The sequence below is a fragment of the Glycine soja genome, chromosome 17 (assembly GCF_004193775.1).
Source record: "Glycine soja cultivar W05 chromosome 17, ASM419377v2, whole genome shotgun sequence".
Taxonomy (NCBI): Eukaryota; Viridiplantae; Streptophyta; class Magnoliopsida; order Fabales; family Fabaceae; genus Glycine; species Glycine soja.
In genome coordinates, this window is record NC_041018.1 from 1,240,909 (window position 1) to 1,266,168 (window position 25,260).

General features: G+C 32.0%; 3 protein-coding genes and 1 pseudogene across 3 annotated transcripts; all 4 read right to left on the reverse strand.

Annotated features, from left to right (window-relative positions):
• LOC114393852 (heavy metal-associated isoprenylated plant protein 33-like) lies at nucleotides 1-2,678 on the reverse strand. Its single transcript, XM_028355313.1, has 3 exons — nucleotides 2,114-2,678; nucleotides 1,868-1,943; nucleotides 1-1,677 (listed from the first exon to the last, which is right to left on the reverse strand). The coding sequence occupies exons 1-3, from the start codon at nucleotides 2,141-2,143 to the stop codon at nucleotides 284-286; spliced, it is 1,500 nt and encodes a 499-aa protein (XP_028211114.1). The 5' UTR covers nucleotides 2,144-2,678; the 3' UTR covers nucleotides 1-283.
• A 7,826-nt stretch (nucleotides 2,679-10,504) lies between these two features.
• On the reverse strand, nucleotides 10,505-13,010 carry LOC114394191 (annotated as a pseudogene).
• A 1,272-nt stretch (nucleotides 13,011-14,282) lies between these two features.
• LOC114394192 lies at nucleotides 14,283-15,197 on the reverse strand. Its single transcript, XM_028355830.1, has one exon. It carries the CDS (start codon nucleotides 14,925-14,927, stop codon nucleotides 14,472-14,474), a length of 456 nt encoding a protein of 151 aa, XP_028211631.1. The 5' UTR covers nucleotides 14,928-15,197; the 3' UTR covers nucleotides 14,283-14,471.
• Nucleotides 15,198-16,615: 1,418 nt separating this feature from the next.
• Nucleotides 16,616-22,587, reverse strand: LOC114394190 (TVP38/TMEM64 family membrane protein slr0305-like). Its single transcript, XM_028355829.1, has 9 exons — nucleotides 22,275-22,587; nucleotides 21,638-21,699; nucleotides 21,276-21,330; nucleotides 20,709-20,807; nucleotides 20,356-20,442; nucleotides 19,462-19,578; nucleotides 18,362-18,454; nucleotides 18,149-18,179; nucleotides 16,616-16,987 (listed from the first exon to the last, which is right to left on the reverse strand). Exons 1-9 carry the CDS (start codon nucleotides 22,368-22,370, stop codon nucleotides 16,797-16,799), a joined length of 831 nt encoding a protein of 276 aa, XP_028211630.1. The 5' UTR covers nucleotides 22,371-22,587; the 3' UTR covers nucleotides 16,616-16,796.
• Nucleotides 22,588-25,260: the final 2,673 nt, after the last annotated feature.

A 25,260-nucleotide genomic window follows, 5' to 3' on the forward strand; every position in this document is an offset into this window, starting at 1 on the left:
TTTTGAACTATTCTGAAATGATTTTTATTTCTGTTTGCAACATATAAACACATATAGACATATTACCTTATCACAGTACTACTACTACTCAAAATCTTATAACAATAATAATAATGATAGTATCATAAAATCTATAAACTAGTCCCCCTATGGTGAACTAAACCCCTAATTTTAACTTAGAGGAATAAAGGGGATGAAGGAAAAATGGAAAATCATAATAGAATTTAAAAACTCATTTGCATTAGAAATCAGAAGCTTGCACCGCCAGCATCGGATCCATGACTCACATAACATTGCAGCTTGAGGTGTTCTCATCGCTGAAAAAGTGGGTGTAGGGATCTGGAGGAGGGTAAGGGTATGGAGGGTACATATAATTGACAGCAGGAGGGGGCCGCGCGTACATCATTGGCTGGAATCTGTCGTTTCCGATTGCGCGTTGTTGGTTCATCATCGCAGCCATGTACTGTTGCTGTTGCTGTAACTGTTGTTGCTGCTGCTGCTGCTGCTGTTGCTGGTGGAATGGGTTTCCGGGCATGGCTTCGGGACCTGCGCCTTGAAAGTACCCACCGCCGTTGACGGGGCCGGCCGGAAGCCCTTGAACGGCGGGGATGTTGGGCATTGGCATGCTCATGGGCCCCACATTACGCCCAGACATCATAACCTGGGGACCACCATCACCACCCATGTTTTGAAATCCACCGTTCATAGGTTGAACACCAACTCCACCCATTGGATTTCCTTTTTTACCCCCGTTGTTATTGTTGTTACCCGCTCCATTGTTACCGTTACCATTCTTGTTTCCTCCTCCACCACCACCACCATGTTTACCCTCCGGTGCACCACCTCCATTTTTACCACCATTGTTTTTGTTACCTCCACCTTGGTTCTGATTGTTTCCACCACCACCACCACCTTTCTTTCCTCCTCCATTGCCGGGGATTCCATGCACCTGAACAGGAACAGGAACGGGTCCTCCTCCTTTCTTCCCATCACCGCCATTACTGGCACCCTTGGGAGGAGCATTCATCATCATGGGCGGTAGTTTCATTTTACTAGGAGGAAGGTCGTCCATTTCATCATCATCGAAGTCGTCGTCAAAGTCGTCGAAGTCATCGTCAAAATCATCCAATTCGTCGTCGGTGAAGTCGTCATCTTCCTCAGGGATATCAAACTTAACGGCTTTGGCGTTGGGGTTGAGATTGGGATTGTGAGGGGTTAGTTTCAGGTCCTTGAATTGAGGGAGGTTCAGATCTTGAAGTCCTTTCATCCGATGAAGTTGTTCCAGCTGTTGCTGTAGCCGTTGCTGCTGTTGGAGCTGCAGCTGAAGTTGTTGCTGAGGAGTTGGTCCTTGTTGTTGACCACCACCACCACCACTACCTCCTTTGGGTTGGTTATTTCCACCACCACCTTTGGGTTGGTTCTGAATCTGATGCTGGCCTTTGTTGTTGTGATTTCCTCCAGCATCTTTGTGGTGGTTAATATGCATGTTCTTAAACTGGTCGGCAAGGTGGTTCTGGTTATTATGATTATGATTATTGTTGTTGTTGGGTTTAGGTGCACCCCAGAGTTTTGCATGTTTCCCTGATTTTGTAAGCTTCTTGATGAGAACGTTGGGGTCCACATTCCCTGAAACCGTCACCTTCCCTTGTTCAGCATCTATCTCTGTGGTAAACACCCCTGTGAACGAACGAACAAACGCACCGCATATTCAAGATTTGGTTGACAACATGATATGAGATTTTGGTTTTTTTTCTTCTTCACATGACAATAAATGAAATGCAAAAGAGAGAGAGAGAGAGAGAGAGAGAGAAAGCAAATGTGAAATCACAAAGGGGTAAGTGACTAATGTATGTGTTAATTGATATACCATCAATTTTCTGCAAGATTTTCTTCACTTTGTGCTTGCACCCGTCACAGTGTATGTTCACTTTAAGAACACATTTCTGCATGCACAAGCAATCCCACAATCCGAAACAGAATAAACACAGGGTTTCATATTCAACAAAAAAGAAAGAAACTGAAACGTGACAAGACTAGTTATTTTATCACAAATGTCCAAAACCAGATCAATTAGGAACGAAAAACATGGAGGATGCGAAGATGGATTGGTTACCTGTATCTTCAAGAATTCTTCTTTACTCATCTCTCACACCGCCAACGGAACAAAAAGGTTGTGACTTGAGTAATAATAGATCTGAGCAGTGAGCAGTGAGCAGCAAGGGGAAATAGAAGTTCTTTGTTTGAGAAGGAAATAAATAAGAAATGGTTTTGTGGGTCTCCGAGAAGAGACAGGGAGCCTAGCTAACGAGCGAGGCTCAGAGTTGGAAAGAGAGAGAATGGTGAGTAGTCATTGGGAGAAAGGAGGGGCAAAGCAGAACAGAACAGAGAAAAATGGTGAATGATTCCTCCAAGCGTTTGATCTTTGTTTGCTGCCTTTATTTATTGGCATTTTGCTATGAAAAAAATCTAGCTACGGGAAGAGAGAGAATGCCCGAGTATATCTGATGTGAGATTTGTTTTTTTAAAGTCTAGTGTAATAATTATCACCAAATGTGAATGAACTTTGTCAGATTTTTAAACCCAATTGGGAGATGATACAATTAACTTAATCACATATAATGGGGAGTATATCTAGTAAATTACCTTTTTCTATAACTGCATTCTGGTACATTTGCACAACTTCTCTCAACACTCAGCTGAATTTGCTCTTCTATAGGTGTATTTTCTTGTAACTTACTCATAAAATATGCCATCACCTGTGAAGTAAACTGTAACGTCCCATGATTTTAATCTACCAATTCTCAACTCTTTAAACTTGTATTCTTTTTCATTTTCTAGGGAACTACCTTTTTGAAACATCAATCCACATTTTCTAGGGAACTTATTTCTATATATTTTTTTATAATTAATGATTTTTTGCAGCTAAACAACAACATTAGAAATTTAATTATTCCATAATTTATCTATTTTCAATCTCCATCCGGTCTAACATTTCTTTAAAAGTCTTATTAACTTGCATTTAAGTATGTCAATTAAGAAATTAATACTCGAGTAATATTTTTTCTTATTAAATACTGTACTAGATGGGTAATGTATTATAAATTATCGTAAAATACGTATATTGTAATAAAATAATATTTTTTAATTTCTTAACTAATTTCTCTAGAATGCTAATTAACATATATTTATCTTTGTTTTGTAAAATAGGCAAAAACACATGGGAGTGAATAAGTAATGGTCTGTTTATTTTAACATTTTTAAGAAAATATTGTCTTTTAATAATTCTTCATACTTTTTTTTGTTCGGAATAATTTAAAAAATTAAATAAAAATAAACACATAATAAGAATGTATTTAAATAAATAATTTGGTTCGTATTTTATTCAATAAATTCTCCTATCGTAATTTAAAAATAAACTTATGACATGCATTAAATTATTAAAAAAAGTTAAAAAAAAGTTATAAGAACCATATGTTATTTCATGAATCTAAATAAATTAAGTAAAAACTCTTTAATTTTCCTAATTTGTTTGTTTAAAAAAAACCCTAATTTGTTCAATCCAAAAGAAAACCTTTTTTTTAGACCAAATCCTAAACAAAACCTACGTATCAGAAAATTATATTTATTGCTTCGGTTAGATTGTATATCTATTTTATTGAAGATTGAATTCCATATTCAATTCGACTAACAAAAGTTTTTTTTTATATTTTTTTATAGAGCCTAACAAAAGTTCTATTTTTGGCAAACAACGGAATTGCTTTATAGAGAACGATGGGGATTTGTTCATCTTATCTTATCTGAAACAATATAAACACTAAATTAGAAATAGTATGTTAAAAATGTCAAGAGGGGTACACATACGGTCAAGTCTACTGCTCAAATGAACTGTGACTTGAGTTTGACAATCATATTTTTCTTATTAACAACTGATATGTAAATTTTATTATAAATTTAATCTTTGTTGAGGTTGATAGTTTTTTTAACATTAAAAAGGAACATGTCTTTCAGTAATTTGATTTTTTCTATAAAAAATATTGAACAAAGTTTATATTTTTAAGTGTCATGTTACACTTCTAAAAAAAAAAGTGTCATGTTACATATGACCATGATATTTATTATGTTCCCCCCAAAATATGACATTTCTATATCCGTGTTTCTCTTCAAATGTCAGTATTTAATTTCACTTTAAAAAGTTACTGAAGTATAGCTCTATTTTTACATTTATTCTATTGGTTATGAGTTAACGTTCTCTATCAATTAAAATTATTCAACAAAGATATCGAATAAATAATTAATATTAGCTATATTCATTAAAAAATTCATTATGATTAAATGTAATGAAACAGACGGTAAGAAAAGATTATTGCGTTTACCGAAATGAGAATGATCTATTTAAAAAATGTATATATATATATATATATATATATATATTTGATTCTTATCTAGATGAATTCCTTTAGATTAGTAATAATCACAAACTGCAAGATAAAATTATCTCTAACCTAATAGAGTGAGGAACATTCATAATATCGGGGAAAAACAATTATAAAGCTAATAAATAAATAAAAACTTCATGCCCTTTATCTTCACAAAAAGAGTTGATAGTGATTAAAATTATGCACCTTCCAACTTAAAAGTGCACACATAAAGATTATTCATTATACTATTATCCGACAAAAATAGCTTATTAGTTTGAAAGTTAAAAAATTACTTAGTAACTAAAAGTTTTAATTAGGAACTATTAAGTTAATTTATTAAATTATATTTTTTGTTGAAATTATAAATTAAAGTAGATGATAAATATAAATGACATAAATGAATATATTTATATTTTATTTTTATATAATTATTTTATTTTACTAACATAAAATTATACTTTTAGTTTTTAATTAATTTTGAATTCTTGTAATTTTTATGTAAATATAAAATATTTTAATAAATTTTATAGTATAATATTCTTTTGATATTATGTATTCTAATATCAGTTTTATATTGTATCTTTAAATATTCCCATTTAAGTTCAAATTGAAAAAAAAAACACTTAAGCAACTGTTATACTTTTATTATGTAAATTAATATTGCGTATTAGTTTTGTCATTCTAATTCATTATCAACTAACAAGAGTGTGGATCAACTACAATAAAATTGTTTCAATTGTAGTGATTTAGAGTTCAAATTTTAGGTATATAATTACTTTAGATATTTGAAGAAAAATTTGTTACCCATAATAATTCTACTCAACTACTAAAACAAAATTGTCTCGTATAAAAAATATTATGCCCATTACAATGTAAAAAAAACATATATTTTTATTATTTTGAAATATAATAGTAAAATAATAAGATAAATTTTATTCAAGCCACATAGAATTACTATACATAACAAAACTTTCTTTTACTATTTAACGTAGTTATATATTCTAGTATAAATACTATAAGCCAACTCACTAACAAAAAATGAGTAATTTAATCACAATTGATTTTGTAATTAGATTTGAGAAATAAAGAATAATTTACCAATAATTTATGTTAAACGCTATGAATTATCTGGCAATGTCAAATTGCAGAAATAATTTATACGATGATTAATATCAAAGTAATTACTTTTTCCTATCTTATATATATTATTTTTAGTCTCTATGTTCTTTTTCCCTTTTTTTAAAAAATGGGAATTATTTCGTTCTTTGGCAATCATTTATATTAACAGCTTCAGGAATTTTTTTATAATAAGCTAAATTAAAATCTGTATTTGGCCATGAATATACCTTGTACAAAAAAAATAGAATCTGTGCAATTTTCTTCTTCTTATCTTATACCCTTGATATCTAAAAGTTATTTTTTTAGCAATTCGTGTAGAGTTAAGTAAACTTGGATAAAATTCATACAGTACTGATTTGTGGGAACAACCACTTAATATTTAGAGAAAATTAAGTTTTTAAAATCAAGCGCGTAAGTTATTACGTGCAAGTAATTAAAAATTATGTTAAATATTACGATTCAACTGATAATGTCAAATTACAGAAATAATTTGAATCATAATTAATATCATGGCAAAAGTTTCTTTCCTCTTTCATGAAGTCATTAACATAGTAAAACTAAATTTCATAAGAGTAACACACAAACATCCTATTTTAGGAAAAGTGCATAGCAATTTCTATATAAAGAAAAAACAGTATACCTCCATTAATAGGTTGCTGTAATTTATCTTTTGAGGAATTTGTAATTTATCGAAATTATCCTATGCAAAATTCGTTTGATTAACATACACCACACACACACATACATCTACTACATAGCTGTTAGTTTTTTCTTAAACCATTTATTTACCTTCTCTTTTGAAATTATTGGTTAGGTACTGAACTGATTCATGCCTGTTGCTTACAAGGATTTGACACTTCTGCAATAGATCGTGGATAATCGTTTTTAACTGAATAACATCCTTATCAAATCCTTAAAAAAAAAAAAAATCCTTATCAAACACCAGCAGGCACCAGTAGACACTTCTCAATTCCCTTTGAAATAACATTAAATACTTAGGGCATGGTAGTTCCACGTATTTACTAACATCATTATCAAACAGTACATAATTATTTCTACCGTTTTTTGTCTATACTTTAGTTTAGGCTTTAACTAGTTTTTCTACTCATATTCCGAAATCTATGCTTTCGATTGAGTTTCTCTCTTTTATCCTTACCTTGAGAAAGCGATTTATAAATGTTTTTAAATACGTAAATATCTTTTGGCATAAAGAAAGACTTCTATCTATATCATGTAAGAAAAATAACACTTACTATTAAAAAATTCTTTCAACAAATTAATTAAAAAAGTAAATATTTATTTAAAATGAGTTAACTCAAATATACAATTGGTTTAGTAGACTTTTGATATTTGTATTTGATTCTTATGGATAAGAAAAAACAAATATACAGTACTCACTCAATTTATTATGAGCAAAACTGCAAAAGCAACTGCACCTTGTTTTAAGCATCTAATTAATGTTACGTACCAAAAGAAAAACAAAGGGTTTAAATGTTTAAACATGAAGTCTCCTTTGTTGGTACTTGATTATGAACAAATGAAGGAAATGTTCCGTGTGAATTGATATATGCTATGTTTTATCCGAAGGGTGGCCTCAACCTAATGGAAGGCAGTTATGTATGTTATTCTGGAAGGAGAAAAATGAAATACACATTATGAATGTTATAATTATATGTTTGGTAGAAAAAGTAAAAACCGCCGCATATGGAATACCGAGGGACTGCCAGAATTTATGGGCCCTTTTCCTTTGTGTTGGTGCCAAACTTGTGTGAAATGAAAACGGAGTTTTAGCCGGTCATGTTTTATGGGCTTTTATAAAGCAAATATAGGTCATGCATGTTTGCAACTAATAATAAAAAAGTTAAGCTGATTAAATCACTACTTTAGCAGCAAATTAGGTGAAAGAAAGCAACCAAAAACTAGCTAACCCTCGATGAATCACCTTCTAGGTTTCTTGTTTTTTTCTTCATTCTGTTCCCTAGCAAATTATTGTTGCCATTCTTAAAGCCTAAATCGTGATCAAGTCCTTGTGGCTTTTTTTTTCTCCCCTTTATCTCTTTGAACATGTCACTTTACCCGTCAAAGAGTATTTGAACGGTGGAGACATACAAAGGAAACATAGCAAATTGGTTTTCCTCACCCTTGGTTTAAAGAAAGAGACATCAGACTTAATTTTATATCAAGACATGGGCCTTTTTACGAGTGCCAGTTAGTTGTGCATATAGTTTATTATTAAGTGTTACTACAAGCACAAAGAGCTTAATTTGAGCATTAAATGCTAAAGGTTTGTGTTTGATATATGGTCATATGGTGGATCTAGTGTGGACTTTTTATGACCTCAAACACCACCAAATTCATCCCACCAGAAAAAAAAAATGTTTAAAAGAACTTTCGTATGTATGATTGTGACTGGCACGACTATATATCATATCATAACTTTTATCATATAAGTGAAGAAATGATGGGTAATTTTTTGAGAGTTTAATAGGGGTATCTATATTTGGAATGTGGGTTTTACGGATTCTGTCACCAAGAGTTCGATTGGGGTATGACTTGGGCAGCCATGCAAAGCCATTACCATATTTATGTCGAAGGCCTCACATGATCAACCACATGGTCTTTGGACAGTGATTGATAAGAGAGAAAGAGAATATGAAAAATGGGTTGAGGGAGGGAGTATTTATTGAGCCTCACCTAGAAAGAGTACAGTGGCAGTTGTAGTTGCATCTCACACATGGCCTCTTTTTCTATAGCTTTAGATTTTAGTATGATATGGGAAATTAATAATGGAGTGTAGGTGTTGAGAAGCTTTGACCACAAGGGAAAGTTTTGATTCTTGTACTATTCAACCCTTTGTTCTACTTACTCGCAAGTTGGAAGACATCATGCAAATTCAATTCATACACTTTAATTATTACTATTATTCCAAATAGTTAAAAATTAACAACAAGTTGAGATTGAGTGGGTAAAAAAAACGTATTAATATCTTAAAAAGATGTAAGTTTAATTTTTGCTAAGGAGGTGACAATTTTATTGGTGAATAATTTATAATTATTGTTGTAAATATTTTTTGAGCCTCGATATCTGTTTTAATCCTAGTAAAACTCACCTAAACTTTCTTTAATAATAATTAAAAAAAACTGTTATAGATTATACATTACAACAAAGCAAATGCTAAAGGGCATGCAGGCAAACAAATTGAAGGACAAATGTGAATATCTAGATGCATCCGCTTTGCTTGGCCTGTATATTCAGGCATTTTGTGAGGTCTTGGACCAGGTTAACTTTCTGCTTCTTTCTTCGTAAAAGATTGCAAAGGATACCAAAATATATTGAGTCGGTGTCTTGAAATTGTAGGCAAGTTTTTGATGAACTTTGGATGGTATGGTGACACCTTACTCGGTTTCTTGATTTTTTTTTTTTAACTTTTCTCTTTTGCTGGACCATAGCTCTGAAAAAGGTCAATTAATTCGTATATGTAAAAGTGTTGGTCACCCCCCGGCCATGTCCCCCATTGAGAACTAATAGCATGTACTAGGAAAGCATGTGTTTTACAAGAGAAGAACTCTTACGTTTAACCACAATATCCAAGGAATATTTCTCTTTCACATAAAATCTTATCTGGCCACAAGTGAAATTTTTTCTCTGAAAGTAAAGAAAAATAAAGGATTGGCAGAGTAAGGTTGCCTGACGCGGGTTGAATATGATTTAGAGACATACACATTTTAATTTGGGTTGAATTTGGATTTTGTGTTATGATTGCTGTTTAGACCTCCTTGTTTTTCTCGGTTATCATAGGCTATAAGTATAAATTCAAGTTTCTTTATAGTGAACCAAATGAGTGGCAATTAGGCTAAACTGTTATTCATCTATGGAAAATTGGGCTTAATTTCTCCATTGATCTCAATTTTTTTGCTACTAATTGTAGACAAATTGATGATCAGAGACAAACTTGTGGTGCCTTATAAACCACCTTAACTAAGGTTGAGAAGTGTACTGCAAGGAAGGCAGTTACCACGCAATAATGAGTATTGTGGGCATGGAACATGATTATGAAGCCCACAACCATAAGTTTCTTGAAACTCTCAAAATTTCAGTGGTTATCATTTCTAAACTGAATGTACATGCGTAGGAATTTTGGTCAGAAACTATCTTCTTAACTTATTCGCTGCTTCCTCGTTCGCAGCTTTAACAGTTGAAATGTTGAATGAATTATAATCATTAAAGCTTATAGTATACATCTAGGCGGGTTATGAATTACGATCCTCTGCTTATAGTACAAATTTTTTATTTCAAACATTAAAAATTATGGGCAATACGATTTATACGTTCTTTGCAGTTTTTATTGTACCTGGCTCTCTGCAGGATATTTCCGTTCATTCTAGGTATTTGATATGCAAATTTTGAACATGAAGTTAAGAGAGTCCAGTCTCCTATCTGGAAAAGAAAAATAAAATTCAATTTTATTCGTTTGATTTGACTCCCTCGTTATCAATTTCCCATCTCAACAATCACAACAAAAAATCTGCAGTTAAGAAGTCTTACATGGAATGTCTCTGTTACTCACTTAGTTACCGATTCTAATTTTATCTCTTTATGTAAAGGTATGAAAAATAAGCAGTTGGTTTATGCTACTCGAATAGAAAAACCGATTTCAAATAAAATGACTTGTAACGTCGGTTTTACTTTTACATCTTTATTTGTTCAAAAGTTCATGTCTGAAAGCCTTCTCCAAGCTTCAAAGATTCTGATTTTGCATCTACGTTAACGGTACCTTGTATGCCAATATTATTTGGCCCTCTTCTTCTTCTTGATAGTGAAAAGAAGAACAAGAATCCAACACCTAGAATCTTTTCTTTTTCTTTATACTCCCTACGTCACACTCATGAGATAAACCAAGTACTTCAGCAAAGGAACTTAATATCAGAAGTTCTAAGTTTTTAAACCCCTCAGAAAGATAAAAGGAAGAGCAAGAACGCTAACACTATAACTATATGATTATTTAACCTTGAAAACTTTCAAACATAATTCAATAGAGGAACCTTTACCCTCAAGATACATAATGAATGTTTTCCTGCTAACCAAATCAGGCCTACAAATGATCCTATCTTAAATATCACTCACAGAAAAATGAAAAAAAAATAATCTGTACAAATATTGATGACACGAGAGTAGCATTCAATAATAGTAAAAGCACATAAGATCTTTTTTTTCCCCTCTTTGATCATATTACTTATGAACTATAAACAGATTGTTGACTGCAATTTACAAAAAGAAAATAAAAATGTCATGCAATTCAGCTTCGCATCAGGCAAAAACCTGTCACTGATTGCCATTGTTTATCTTGATCTCTATAAGTTCCTCAATTGGTTGACGACATATCAGGCATTTATTTGATTGAGGCCGCAAAGCCTTGGCACAATCACCGCACATACACTGGAAAATACAACAGATGTAATCAGAGAATAATCAAAGTAGTGAAATGAATATGTAATGCAGCATAATACACATATACACATGATGTGAAATAACAGCATAATACACATATACACATATAAATCCACTGAACAAGTATTATATTCCTGCTCTCCATCTGAACAAGTATTATTGTACAGAGTGCAGACAAATAACATTGCATTCTACAGTTTTGAACAATACATGAATGATCAGATGACAGCTAGGGAGAGGAAGAAAAGAAATATTCAGGTAATATAGGGATCAACAGGAAAACCATGATAGTATTTTAGAAATATTAACAAATGACCTTTATTTTCAGACACAGAATGATGGTAAGGTTGTGGCATGTGTGCATGAATCATCATTTGTACATAATACTATGACCTTTAGATGTATTTATTGCTTGAAAGTTGAAGCTGAGTATTAACATTCAACAACACATATAAGCTGGTTTGACAAAGATATCATACCATATGTCGGCAGGTTAAGACAGCAGTGTCCTTGGGTTCAGTCATGCATATCACACACTCCTTCCCAGGATCATTATCATCAAAATCTGCTGCTGTTGAACTTCCTATTCCATATAACTCAGCTCATAACGAACGTCATCAATCCACAGAATCTGCCTAACTACTTTTACCTGGATGTAACTATTACGAAATTACTAGTAGTTTCAGCACATATAACCAGGGAAAACACATCTTCTTCGGGTGAGGGCCGAGAAAGATCATCCAACTCAAAAAAACCTAGGTCAATGCCTGTTCCAGAAGGCTGACAAAATTTCTGGCCAGCTCCTTTTTGAAAGGGGAATGTGATTGGCTCAAACACATCAGGAAAAAGTGGAATAAACCAACATTTTTCTTCTTCTTTGGCCAAGTAGAAGATCGTAATGCTGCCCGTTACTAAAGAAAGGAGTATAAAAGTTAAACAAGCCGAAAATGTTACATCATATACATTTGATATTCATTCAGAGCAATCAATTTAAAATAATGAATCAATCAAACAGACTGCAACTCTAAATCATAAATTGTGGTTTCAAACAGTTCTTTCACTGGCATGTGAATTTGTTTGGGTAAGTCAGACAATGCAACATTGTTTTTTATACTTTGAAATGAAACTTGTCATAATCAGAGCATACACAATTATAACTGTGAACATTGTTGTACAGGGCTGTTTACATACAGAATGATGCATAGGTAAGTATATTGCCAATGAGCAAACTTGAGAAATGAGCAATAAAAGAATGAATTATACACGTATCAAGTAGAAAGATATTATTTTGAATGTTAAAAATACAATGACGCAGGACTCTGAATACACTCTCAGTTGAGTGAGAGAGAGAAGTGGGAGGGATTACCTGCAATCATAGAGGGCATCAAAATAAAAGGAAATCAAGTGGTGATCTGGATTGTTAGGATCTAGGTGGAGGCGCAGAGTGTGTTTATGCTAATTCACATCATTCCTTATCTTCTTAGTGGCTTGATGATGAACATAGGGGGGTGGCGAAGCATGGATTCCACTTCCACCCTGATTTGGCATCACGGAATTGGCAGTGAAGCCATTTGGGTAATACTGAGTAGGAGGAGGAGGAGGACCAACGTAGCCGGTGGTGGTAGAAGCAGAAGGGTTGGTTGAGGCAACAAAGTAACCTTGTGGCGGTGGCGGCAGTGGATGGTAATAGTAAGGGGGTGGAGGATGAGGATGAAAGTAAGTGTTTCTTCTTCTTCTGCTGCTACTGTTACTGTTACTATTACTCCATGAAATTCCCATCCCAACCAGAAACTGCTGCTGTTTGTTGTTTTAGGAAACAGAGAAAGAAGGAAACAATAGATTAGATAGGTGTCAGCAGCAGATCCAATGATTCTTAGGAGCTGCCATTGCTGCCTGCCACCATTCACATTATTCTCTCTTCAACCAATCACCAATTTTTATTACTTTCCTTTACCTTCTTTGCTTTGCTTGGATCATATACAACTCCACCTATCCATATTTTTTAAATCATTTTTGTTGTAACAACTTAATTAACACTTTGGCTTCAGATTCACACTTTGGGTATTGTTCAAGTTTTCATCCTTTCATTTTCAATATATTTTATTTGCAAAGTAAACCAACCATATGGATAATGGACTATAGGATTAATATTTGATTTAAGACTTACTTACATTTTAAGTTTTGTTTTTTTTTTTGCTAAATGTGAAAATTGAATTCATTCTCCTCTAAGCTTAGTATCTATAACCAATTGAGCCACACCAATTGACTCCGTATTTTAAATAACTAGTTACCTATGAATAATAAATATTGATTGCTTATGCATGACTGTTTGTTTTAAATTAAAAAATAAAGTCGTATACTATTTTTTAATTTCAAATTTTGGTACTTTTTAAATTTCAAACACAAATATCATATCTAAATTACATAAATTATTTGTTGCTTTTTTTGTTTAAGCTTTTTTAGTGAAAATAACCTTGCCAAGATAATAGGAATAATGATAATACACTTGTGACAACCATGAAACTAATAACAACAGGTGTGGTAAAAGTGATTGTAATAGTTATAACAATAATAGTTATAATGTTAGTGATTAAAACAGAAGAAGGGTTTTAACACCTCTCTGTTTGATGTATTTTTTTTGAACTAGATTTTTTTTCAATTTGATTAATGAATCCAATTTAATATTTTTTTATCTTAAGCCAATTAATTCTAATAATTGCAATTTTTGGTGATCACAATTCACAATACCAGGGAATAGTTGCCGGGATCCCCAGATTTGAGAATGTTGTTTCATACCTGGTTTGTATGACAAAAATACCAAACTCAGATCTTAAGATTATTATTTGGGCTGGTTTTGTATTAGTATAACGGCCTTTAACTTTTTCCAATACGCAGATATTTTCTTGATTACTGATAAACTATTAAATTTTCATAGGCACATTTAAATTACCCCACTGATAATTTTTACTTTTCTTACATATATCCTATAGTCAATCTCAGGATAAGATTTTGTTGTTGTACATAAACCAATCTGTATTTATTTTTACACAACAAAATTTGCAAAAGTAAGAAAGTGATTAGAAATCCTAAGTCAAATTTCTAATCAGTATACTGCTAGTGAGCTACATACAAGTGTCATTACTCGTTACTCAATCTCTTATTTCTGCCTACAGTACAAAGACATCCGAACAAGAAATAAATTAAGATTTTGGTTTCAGCAATTATTCATTGATCTTGTTTCTTGTCTATCAAATCGTCTTATTTCAATCTGTAACATTCCCCAATTGACATAGAGCATAACAGAAAAAAGAACTACATTATAACAAAAACAACATCAAGTGTGATCAGGAAGTTCATTCTTATTGTTATCAATACAATGATGGAAAAGGGGGGGGGGGATGGAGAAACCCAGAATGAAATAAAAAAACCAAATATCTAACTCATGACAAACAAACATGAAAAATAAGCTTGGAGTGAAATTCAAATTCAGCAGAAATCTGGCCTTGTTCTCTTACGAACTGATATAGAACCTCTCTGATGATCCCAGAAGACTTTGATCTCAGAAGAATCCCTCAGATCCTCAAGGCTAATATACTGCTGCTTAGCCATCCTTAAGGAGTGACACCCTGTGTCATGAATCCAAATATAAGGGTGATATGTTTCATCATAGTAATACAATAAGCTCTTCAAGCTACCACCGACACTGCCACTCCTCCCAGGCATATAAGCCTTATATATGCTTTTAGATTTCAATCTTTTAGAAGACCCCGGCTTCAACGTGTGAATCTTCTTCAGTATTGATCCCACCCTTATTTGCAGCTCCACTGGTCGATCACTGAGGTTCCATATCCTTGTTCCGTAACCAGAGCCTTGAGTATGGTCACGACAACCATCAAAGCAGCCACCAAAAGATAGAAGGCTAAAACCTTGCACTTTCCCCATGAGAGACTCTTTGACCACTAACTTCCAAGCAATATATGTTTTTGTGGTATAGAAACTTCAGTAGGTATATAATATAACCAACACATAAACTATGCTTTTTGTGATAAAGTTTAGTTACTTTGCAAAATCAAGGAGTCTCTCGATTCTGAAGCTATGGAATAGCATTGCACTTTAGACACCTCACAAGGACAGAATATTGTTTGGCCCTTCCATCAAGGAAGTGATAGGGTCCTTAGACGCCAAGATTCAACAAGAAGACAGTGGAAAAGTTTATTGGTACTGACAAAATTATATAAAATTGCTAGAATTGCTTTTCCTTTGTTTATTTGGGAACGGGAAAAAGATGCTGTTGGCATTTGGCAACAGTAATACGCACTCAAAGATTCATGATGAGGTCTCATATGATGTTGCCTCAACTTTATCTTTTGATTTAATACAAGTTTAATAAATAACATTACCTGCGATAAGAAATGCTTTTCTTTTTCTCTTAGTTGTGCATTAAGCTCATAACTTTTTACTTTCATGGGTCAAGTTCTTGACCCTTTTTTTTTTATTACCATTCAGAGTGAGAAAAGGAACCTGGTAACGAGTATGACCTGAGGCTCTTGGTGTTAGTTGGAACAAAACATATAGATATATAGGGTAGTTAGTGTTGGTTGCTGTCAGTCATGTTTTGTCAGACTTTGTACAAAATTATTAACATTGCTAAGCTAATAATTTCTGTCTATACAAAATTATTTATTACTTTTCTTCATAAATGTACAATAACCACAGCAACCAAATATCTTTCTCACTAGATAGAATTGACTATATGAATCAAATGATGTCATGATATTTTATTGTTAGTTATAAACAAATTAGTGACGTCTAACTTCTTAATTGTCCCGTCTTTAGTTTTTTCTTTGTCTTCAATTCATGTACCACTAACGACTTGACTACCCTACATTTGATCTATTTTCCTTGTTGAGATTTCTATATGCCTTCTCTATACAAACTCAAACCACCTAAACCAAGATTCTCCACACATAAATGTATAGTAAAAAAAAAAAAACATAACTAGGGAGGTTCAATATACATAAATAATGGTAAAATTTTCATTACTCTTTGCTTTATGAGATATAACTATTTTTGAGTAACCATATTAATAAAAATATTCATCAACTTTGTACTTTTGCCTGTTTTATACATCTAAGATTTTATAACTCATGAGTCATGTATTTATCCTTATAAGGATAAGACCTTCCTACTTTCCCACTTTCCTTGTCTCATCAAAGGGAACAATTTTCTTTATATAAATGGGATGATATCCTTATTTTATCATGGTAGATCACCATATAAAGGGGCATACCCTAAGATATATTCAATCTATTCTCATCACCTTAATTGAACATTTACCTACTTGAGCATTGAAGTTCATGAGTGCATCACTTCTTTTCCATCATAGAAGTGTCTCGATGATGGCAATATCAATAGGAGTAATTCATGTCAAAGCAATGAAGAATATTGTTACACCAGCACCTGACCCATCGGTTTCCAAGTAAGAATACAATGCAATCGGGTGAATTAGTAATGTTTGTACATGCAAGATTGAAAGAGTATCAGACATTATCGACTATCGAGCACCAACGTCAAGTCACAGTCCAGAGTAAAAAAGCAAAAATCATTGGTAAAATTAGGAATGGCTCATATGAACTTTTCTGCCGTTAAACATATTCAATAACGTCATCTTGATTGTATTATTAACCATTTGTGTCACAAACTACACCTCTAATGCCAAAACTGTACAAATCATAAATAAGCAGCACTAGCAGCTACTGTTTTAAAAAAGACAAAAGAATAGCCTTTAAAAGGTGGGGGTAGGGAAAGAATTTACACACTGGAATTTAGATTGTCTTCATCCTGGTTTGTCTTATTTATGAGAGGCTGATTGAGATCTACTAAAGTTTCAGTGACAATTGGTAGCTCTGGTGAAGATGCAGTGTCATTCATATCTTCACATTCTGCCAAGGCTTCATCTAAAGCAGACTTGGCAACTTTAGTAACCCATATCATTAGAACCACTGCACATAGCCAAAACAATATTTCAGCCCGGCTAATAAAAGAAAGACAAATGCTAACTAATGTCCTTAAAACATTTGTTAAGGAACTAGAAGGAAAAAAGTTTTTACTGGAATGCGCAAAATTACGTTGTCCATGACTTTTTTTATACTCTCCTATGATCTCTACAATAAATACTTTCTTCTATTAGTTCTATCACCAATGCCCTAAGGACACCGGTTAGCAAGATCCTAAAAGAAAATAATGGACTCTAGGTCTTAAACCACTTTTCCAAGCACAAAAATCTCATCTTTCACTATGGTCTATAATCAACTATAGATTCTCCAATCTAATATAGCTATCACCACGTGAAACACATTACATCACACATTAATTCTAAATAACAGTAACATGTTAATAACAGAACTAATCTAGGTGAAAATCTTGATTCCTGACATAAATCACCACATTCCCAAATACAACAATGACCAAGCCTTTTCTCACTACACCACATTCACATATATTGTTGAAAATCCAAAGCAATATAAGCATAAACCAACTAAGGAATTGAGACAATGGCTATTCATTTGCCTGCTTAAACTTTATGTCATCTTCTTTCTGCCTGCTACATAAAATTTAACAAGCAGCAAAACTCCCTCCGATCCTTTTATAAGGTCCAAATAACTAATTTACCAGAATTAAGAAAATTAGTTAATTTGGTTGAGTGCATTAAATTTGTCCTAAATTAGTATTTTTTTTTCTTCCAAAATTACCTTTGTGAACGAAACTAACAAATATTAATGAGTTATGTTTCTCTTACCGTCACATAATTTTTAGAACTAACTTTAATTAAGGGCACTTTTGTGAAAAAATAGTTAATGCAGGGAACATTTTAGATTGGCCATTATAATAAGGACCAAGCCACGCTTTTAATTTGGACCTTACAATAAGGACCGAAGAGAGTACAAAATAGAGCCACTGGACAGAGTATGCAAGTCTTAAGACCTCACCCACTCATCTGCTGCCCAGCCATTGCAGCACTGAGCTGGCGGCATACAAAGCTACAAAACCCCGAATGCAAAGAAAAGAGGAGCAAGACATGCCGGAGAGAGAAAGAAAAAAACTTCTGGATAGAGCATAAAAGTTTCATATTCTATATTATGTGGGGAAACTACATAACTTACCAGATATCACCAGGCCAGAAATGATCCAAGGCTGCATCCAAAAGAGAAATAAACATATGTTACATATGAGGTACAGCTCACCTATTAGATCCAATCAAAAGATTGCACTCTCCAGGGTCTCTTAGAAGTTCATCAGAAAAAAGATAAAAGGCAAAGCTTAAAAAGCCCTTAAAAGGCTCTTTAATATAAGGAATAAAGGATATCATTTCTTACCAAATGAGTCTTTGAGAACTCACTCCAGCCACGAGTCACATCTGATAGATCCTTGAACGTAGTTCCAACATATACAAGTGCCAGTGTTATTGGCTGCAACAGTAACAATATTGAAGGTATTAAGACACTGCTGGAATGCCATCTAGTAAGCTATAGTCACACATGGACCTTAGTTTATGGTGCAAACTACAGTTTCTACAATAAATCCAAAAGAGAAACAGGTACATTGTGTTTAGTTAAACAAAATTTGTCACACCAATGATGGCATCATGAGTCTTACAATATAATGGTTATTTGATAAAGACAAGTTGAATTAAATGATTCTATACCAAGATATATGCTTCCCAAAACCTAATTTCAAAATCAAAACTGATGCAGATAGTGATATACTAATACTTTACAAACATCAAACTTAAAGTTCCTTTTCTTAATAACTTAATTTAATGTACTATCTTCCTAGAACATAGTTAGCATATAAATCACAGGGTTGATTACTTGTTGAATCCATTTGTTGATCGAATATTAGCACAATATCCTGTTAAATCAATTGATCTCAAATTTTCAATATTTTTACACAAATCATTTTAAAGTTTAATAGTATCCACTTCTGTGCACAACATACTTTCAATGTGCCACTACAAACAATTGAAAGGAACAACTTGGATAACTCCAAAGTTGTCATGTTTTTCCATTAATCATGTTAGATAGCATATTTAATACATGTTAAATATGGAAACATTTAACACTGGAAATCAAGAATGTAGTTACCACAATTTACGGATTTGATTTATTTTTATGTATATATGACTTATTTTGTTGTATCCTAATATGTGATTATAGATAAGATGCATGTGTGGACATATACAACATACAACATTTAGAGATATATTTCTTCTATAAATCATATGTTTTTCTTAATCTTAATGTTGAAAACCATTTAGAACACCTTTTTTTTTCTTTCTAATATACCATAAAAATAAGTGACTACCATGAAGATATCCAATTAACTCTAAACAATTTTGAATTTTGTAATGCAAGAAAACAGAAATTCATATTTAAGAGTAACCGTCCGTATAATTGATCAGAGATGAAGAAGATACCATCATTCCTAACCAAGAAGCCAGTGTGTACTCCCCTAATGGAACAGGAGTCACAGATAGGAGGTAATTTAACATGTTAAATGGTACAAATGGAGCAAGCCGAAGGAGTATTGAAATCTGTAAAGATGGATAGAGAAATTAAAACAATCTGATATTCAGTTGGGAAAAATGAATAAAGGAACACAATATCATGAAAATAGGACTAAGCAAAGATCTAGCGCCTTCCTAAGCAATGATTGGTAATTGTCAATAAATAAGTCATGTCTGAATGGCAAATATTATAAACACTTGAGGGTAGACAGCATTTCATATGACAAAGGTTGGTTCATGGTGCTTCAGATGGATATTATTCTCCCGTTGTACTGATACAATGATACAGTCTGTCAGCCAAAGTTCTGTGAAATATTAATCATAACAATTCGAAGAGTAATTTATGTGCAACGGCTCCATAGGAAGGTGGGCAGGTAGAGCAAAGCAAATTATCCACTGGATGTGGGTCACTTCCACTAAAGAAGAGACATCCACACTACTGATGATTTCTGATTTGGTGTCACTCATTAATAATGATCAACATAAAGATGGATTTCAATCTGAAAGTATATTTCTTGTTTGTTTCAACAGGCAAATAAACATGTGCCTCACAATTCAAGTCATGTTAAAAGTATACATAATTTCATGACCCACTTGCTCTACCTTGAACCAGATCAGAAACAAGAATTCCAAAAGAACATACAAGGGGAACCTTAGAAAATAAACATCAAAAGCACAACAATTTTTTTTTAAAAACATTACTTGATGTTAGAGATGTAATAAAAATCATTCGTTTTCCTTCATCTAACAGCTTATGCTATTGGGAGAAAGTTGGTCCATGACAACTATTATTAGTCTACAAACCTTAAAGCCAGATCTCTGAATTGCAATTGTTACTAATCTAAACTGTGGATAATCCTTCAACCTAGAAACAACAAGTGATTTCCCAATCTGCATAAATAGAGAAATATGTGAATGTATAACCTCAGAAAACAAATGACTATATTATTCATTATACAGAAACAAGTGGAGCAAGAAGCAGCACAATTGGAAGGCTTTGAAAATTTCAAGAATAAGGCAAATGAAGAAATGGCAACAGATAAAGAGCATGTTGTACTTAAGAAAAACTTAAATTCATAACTTTTCAATAGCAACTAGGGAACTGAAAAGTGAATCAACCATGCAACTACTAATAATTGAGAAACTTTAAAACTTACTGTTCTACCAAGAAGAAATGCAGCTACAGCACCAACGGTTGCACCAATAGAGTCAGCAATGAAGCCAATTGGAAGGCCAAATAGATAACCACCACCAAGCTGAAGTATCAGGTAAAGTGACTCAACAAATTATTTCTGCCTTTGCTTTATTAAGTTTACTTCTTCATCAGTTATATTGCAAAGGAGATGTAAAGTAATGAGTGAACTGTTTATAATGCACACACTTTATTATACACTAACATTATAAATGAATCATTTAAGAAATGGAGGTATTTGGAACTTACATCAAACTATGGACACACGAATATATTTTTATAGCAAAAAAGTAGTACAATGCAACGATGTTACCTAGTTTGAAGAATTTTTAACAGGTAAATGATGACCCATGACAAATTCAATTTAAAAATTTACACGTTCTTAAAGGTAAGAATCATAAATACCAAAGAATTCTTTTAAAGAACAAATGTAAGCAACAATGCAGACAGGTCACAGGTGTTATACAGGTAGTTGAGAATTACATCACAAGAAGTACAAATTGAACTGTGTCAGGGTATTGAAGATTCTTACAGTAAGTACAGAGGCTGGAACAGACAAGACAGTCAAAGGAATGTAAGCAGCAATCCTGAAAATCACCAAACCAAACATAAGTTCACAAATTCACGTATTCAAGTCAGTTGTTATCTTGATATTTTAATATGCCCATTTGTATATGTATACATATATAATATTCTTTTCCATGATACTATGATTAACATAAAACTTTAACGAAAGCACGTGACAATCTCTTGTAACGATTACCATTAAAAATTGCAGCCTAAACTAAAGCAATTTACATGAATAGAAACAAGTATCACAATTATGATATTTTAAAATGCAACAGGAGATAGTCACCAAATTGAAATTTTAATGTAAAAAAATGAAAGACTTACAAAGCAAGTGGACCCCATGGCCCTAAATTACGATCAATCCATTCCAACAAGTCCTTCAGAATCTATAGAGCAAAAAAAAAGGGGTAAAAGATTCAAAATCTCCACGCAACCAGAATGGTTGCGAATGGAAATTCAAAAGTGGTGCTTGTAATGAAGAATACTATTGAAGTGGCATTGTGACTTAGATGCATAAACAAGGGAGAGGGGATTCCCATTATATTTAAAACAAGCTCGCAATGCCACGTAAGATGCTATCTTCTATTCTTTTCCGGTAATTCACAATTTGAATCCAAAAAACAAAATTTCCATTTTCCAAGGTGCTACTTATACTATCCGTTAGTTGAAATTCCCGTATTCAAAAAACAACTTTGAAAATTTTCCTACCTCATGTGGGTAATGAGACAATCAATTAACATCAAACTTCAAACCCCATTTCATGAAAGAAGCCGCAGATAAAAAAGTAATCAAAAGCGGCGTGTCTAGTATATTAATCAATTGAACAAAAATGCTCCCACCCCATTTCAAGTTTCAACAAAATGAACTAAAAGAGCTAAATATTTTTTCTTATATAAACAAAAAAAAAAATGAATATAAAGGAGTAGATGAACCCAGAAGTGAAATTGAATAAAGCAGGAACCTTGTCAACTGGGAGAGTTAAACAAGCAACAACAGCAGCAGCAACGAGGAGAAGTAGAAAAGTGATATTGAGAGCAGAGGTCCACGAGAAAGACATGGTCGTTCTCGTTCGTTCATTCAAATGATAAAGGGTTTAAGATTAATGTTCGTGTCGTGTCCTGTGAATCTGATCTTATCTCACTTTGTTTGTTGTGTTTGTGCCTCCAAAAACAAAATTCAATCTCGTCGTCTTAGAAAAATCGGAACTAACACAGTATAATACGGGTTGCTTCCCTCTGTAAGTTGTTTACTGCACTTGACACATTACATCATATTTTCTTACTATTCTCGTGATCGTGATGTTTTAAATTTAAAATAATTGCCCTGCCTTAGTTTTTAATATAATTATCGAAAAAAATAAAGTGAAATAAATGTGTGTTGACTGTTTGGTATATTTTTATAAGAAAAATTAGTGAAATATAATGAAAATTAAACAATAATAATTATAGTCATGTTTTTATTTAATTTCTTTTATAGATTACAAGTATTTTTTACACGAGATATTTTTTTATAAAAAAACTATTTATTTAATTTGAACAATTATATAAAGAACTTTAATTCTATAAAATCAGTTATGTCTATCGATTTTCTTAAGAGTTGTTACCCATTTTTTACTGTATGAACTGTTTTTTTTTTCGAGTCTAAAATGGTTCAATTTTTTACAGTTAATGGACTAATCATCTGATTGGTTTCTAATCAGACCGTTGTAACCAACCAATCCAATACGTTTTCAAGATTATGTTAATTTTAGTCTTAGATTTGAATTTTTTAGATAAAAAAAAATATGATTAGAAAAAACTACATTAAGGGTGATGGTTTAAGTATTCTAACAAAAATTAAATATAATTGTTGTTGCTACACTTTTTTGTATAAGATAAAATAATCATGTGACAGAAACCCATTGCTCACAAGCTGCGGCAATTTGAAATAGAATGTTACAATCTGCGTAACTGCCTGACCATAAGGCAGAATCTTCACCCAGCCATGGTGGCGGGCATCTAAAAGAACCACAGCAATCCATTCTTATACGAAACAATTGATTTCTCATACTTATTCCAATGTAAAAATGGACTATAATCAATTATCAATGCTGGAATCATGGAGTGTGTGTTTGATTTGGTGTTACAAGATTGATTACTAGTATAAAATTAATTTTAAATATATTTTTACATATTTAAATTTAAGTTGAAAAATAATTCAAAATTTATCATGAATTAAGACAAGTAACTCATGTGTTGGATGTTTTTTAATAAAACATCCAAACATAAACATATCGTTTCAAAGTTAATTTCATTCAAAATTAAATTTATCACCATCCACTCAAATAGGAATCGTGCAATCTTTATTTTCATTATGCACAATCAATTATTACAGAAGAACATGTTATATGGTGAAAACATTGGTTGTTAATGCCTGCAATCAATTGTCGTAGCAACATGAAATAATTAAAATATAAAAAAAAAATCAAGTTTCCAGAATACACAATCGATTATCAATGTTGAAATAGTGGAATCGGTGCAGAAAACATATAGTATTAGAGGCAAAATATTAACTCGTGCGGAGCAAATTGGAAAAGCACATCGGCACGAGCAAAACGAGCAAGCAAGCAAACTAGAGAAGACCAAGATTTATTTAGGTAAAATTAATATTTAGTGTATGAATGAGATATATAAGCATTAAAAATCATACAAAATATTTATATATTTTCTAAAATAATTTAAAAACATATAACAAATATTATATTTACATAGAAGATATTAAACACATTTTTAAATATCCTAAATTACAAATGACAGTACAAATTTCATATTTCACCAAAAAAAAATTGGATTAAATTTATAATAAAAATTGGTATTTATGTTAATTATATCTTATGAAAATTCTTAATCATAATCCAAAAATCTACTCAATTTGAATAAATTATGTAGCTCACAAAATTTTCTTTTAGGACAATAGTAGCCAATAACTATTGAAAAATAATTTACTTTCAAAAAGTTGAAAATTTGAAGAAGAAAAATATTTGTTGTAACAAAGACTACAACTTAAAAAAATTATTACAAACCTTTAGTACAACTTGATACCTAATTCGCTTACATGAGATTTACATAGTAAGCGGGTCTATATTTGTTCATTAGGATGGAAAACACAATGAAACCTCATAATGGTAGAAATTAAAGACAAAGACGAAACAAGAAAAATATTTATAGAAAGTTAGAATGTTTCTTAATGTGTTATAAAATTTAAGTTGTAAATCCTATATATAGTGTTTATAAAGTTGACTTATTGACAAATGTTAATAAAATCATTTGATTATAAATTATAATTATTTATAACTTTTAAAGTAATGCTAATAATAATAGCATATTATAAAAAGAAAATTATTGAAAAGAAAAATAAATAATACTAAAATATTTTATCTAGAAAAAACAAAAATGCGATTATCTCTATTCTCTACTATAAATATTACAAAAAAATAGAATATTTTATTAAAATATAAAACGATAAGTAATGCTTAAATAATATTATTTAAGTACTTAAATTTTCAAAAACAAAATAATTACCTAATATTATTTCAAAAAAAATATTTTAAAAAATCAAGTTGCCAAGGTCCACCCTCATGTAGCTATAGATTCGTCCATCGTTATAAAGTTGATCTAACGATAAAAGAAAAAAAAATGATGAAAGATTACATATTGGAGTCTGTGATTAATAAAAACTAACAATTGTTATTGAATATTTTGAATACTTGTTGTCTATTAAAAAAAAAACACGGCTTGCTTTGGGTTTTTTAAAGTTTGCACAAGGTCTTTTAAAGTTTGCACAATCTTACTTTCCCCCATGAGAGTTGTGCATTGTCTGCATCTCTGCTGTAAGTTGTAACCATTGTGATTAAAGGAAACTACAAGAATTTTGCTTCGTAATTAGATGTTTGCCTCTTATACATCTTT

What these genes read in the sequence shown, in the direction of transcription:
- LOC114394192 (XM_028355830.1), bottom strand. Translation starts at nt 14,927, where the DNA reads ATGGGGAAAGTGCAAGGTTTTAGCCTTCTATCTTTTGGTGGCTGCTTT.
- LOC114394190 (XM_028355829.1), bottom strand. Translation starts at nt 22,370, where the DNA reads ATGTCTTTCTCGTGGACCTCTGCTCTCAATATCACTTTTCTACTTCTC. An exon ending in TAACTCTCCCAGTTGACAAG is followed by an intron (nt 21,700 to 22,274) that starts GTTCCTGCTTTA and finishes TTTGCTCTATAG; the next exon opens with ATTCTGAAGGACTTGTTGGA. An exon ending in CCATGGGGTCCACTTGCTTT is followed by an intron (nt 21,331 to 21,637) that starts GTAAGTCTTTCA and finishes GGTGATTTTCAG; the next exon opens with GATTGCTGCTTACATTCCTT.
- LOC114393852 (XM_028355313.1), bottom strand. Translation starts at nt 2,143, where the DNA reads ATGAGTAAAGAAGAATTCTTGAAGATACAG. An exon ending in AAGAATTCTTGAAGATACAG is followed by an intron (nt 1,944 to 2,113) that starts GTAACCAATCCA and finishes TTGTGCATGCAG; the next exon opens with AAATGTGTTCTTAAAGTGAA. An exon ending in AATCTTGCAGAAAATTGATG is followed by an intron (nt 1,678 to 1,867) that starts GTATATCAATTA and finishes GTTCGTTCACAG; the next exon opens with GGGTGTTTACCACAGAGATA.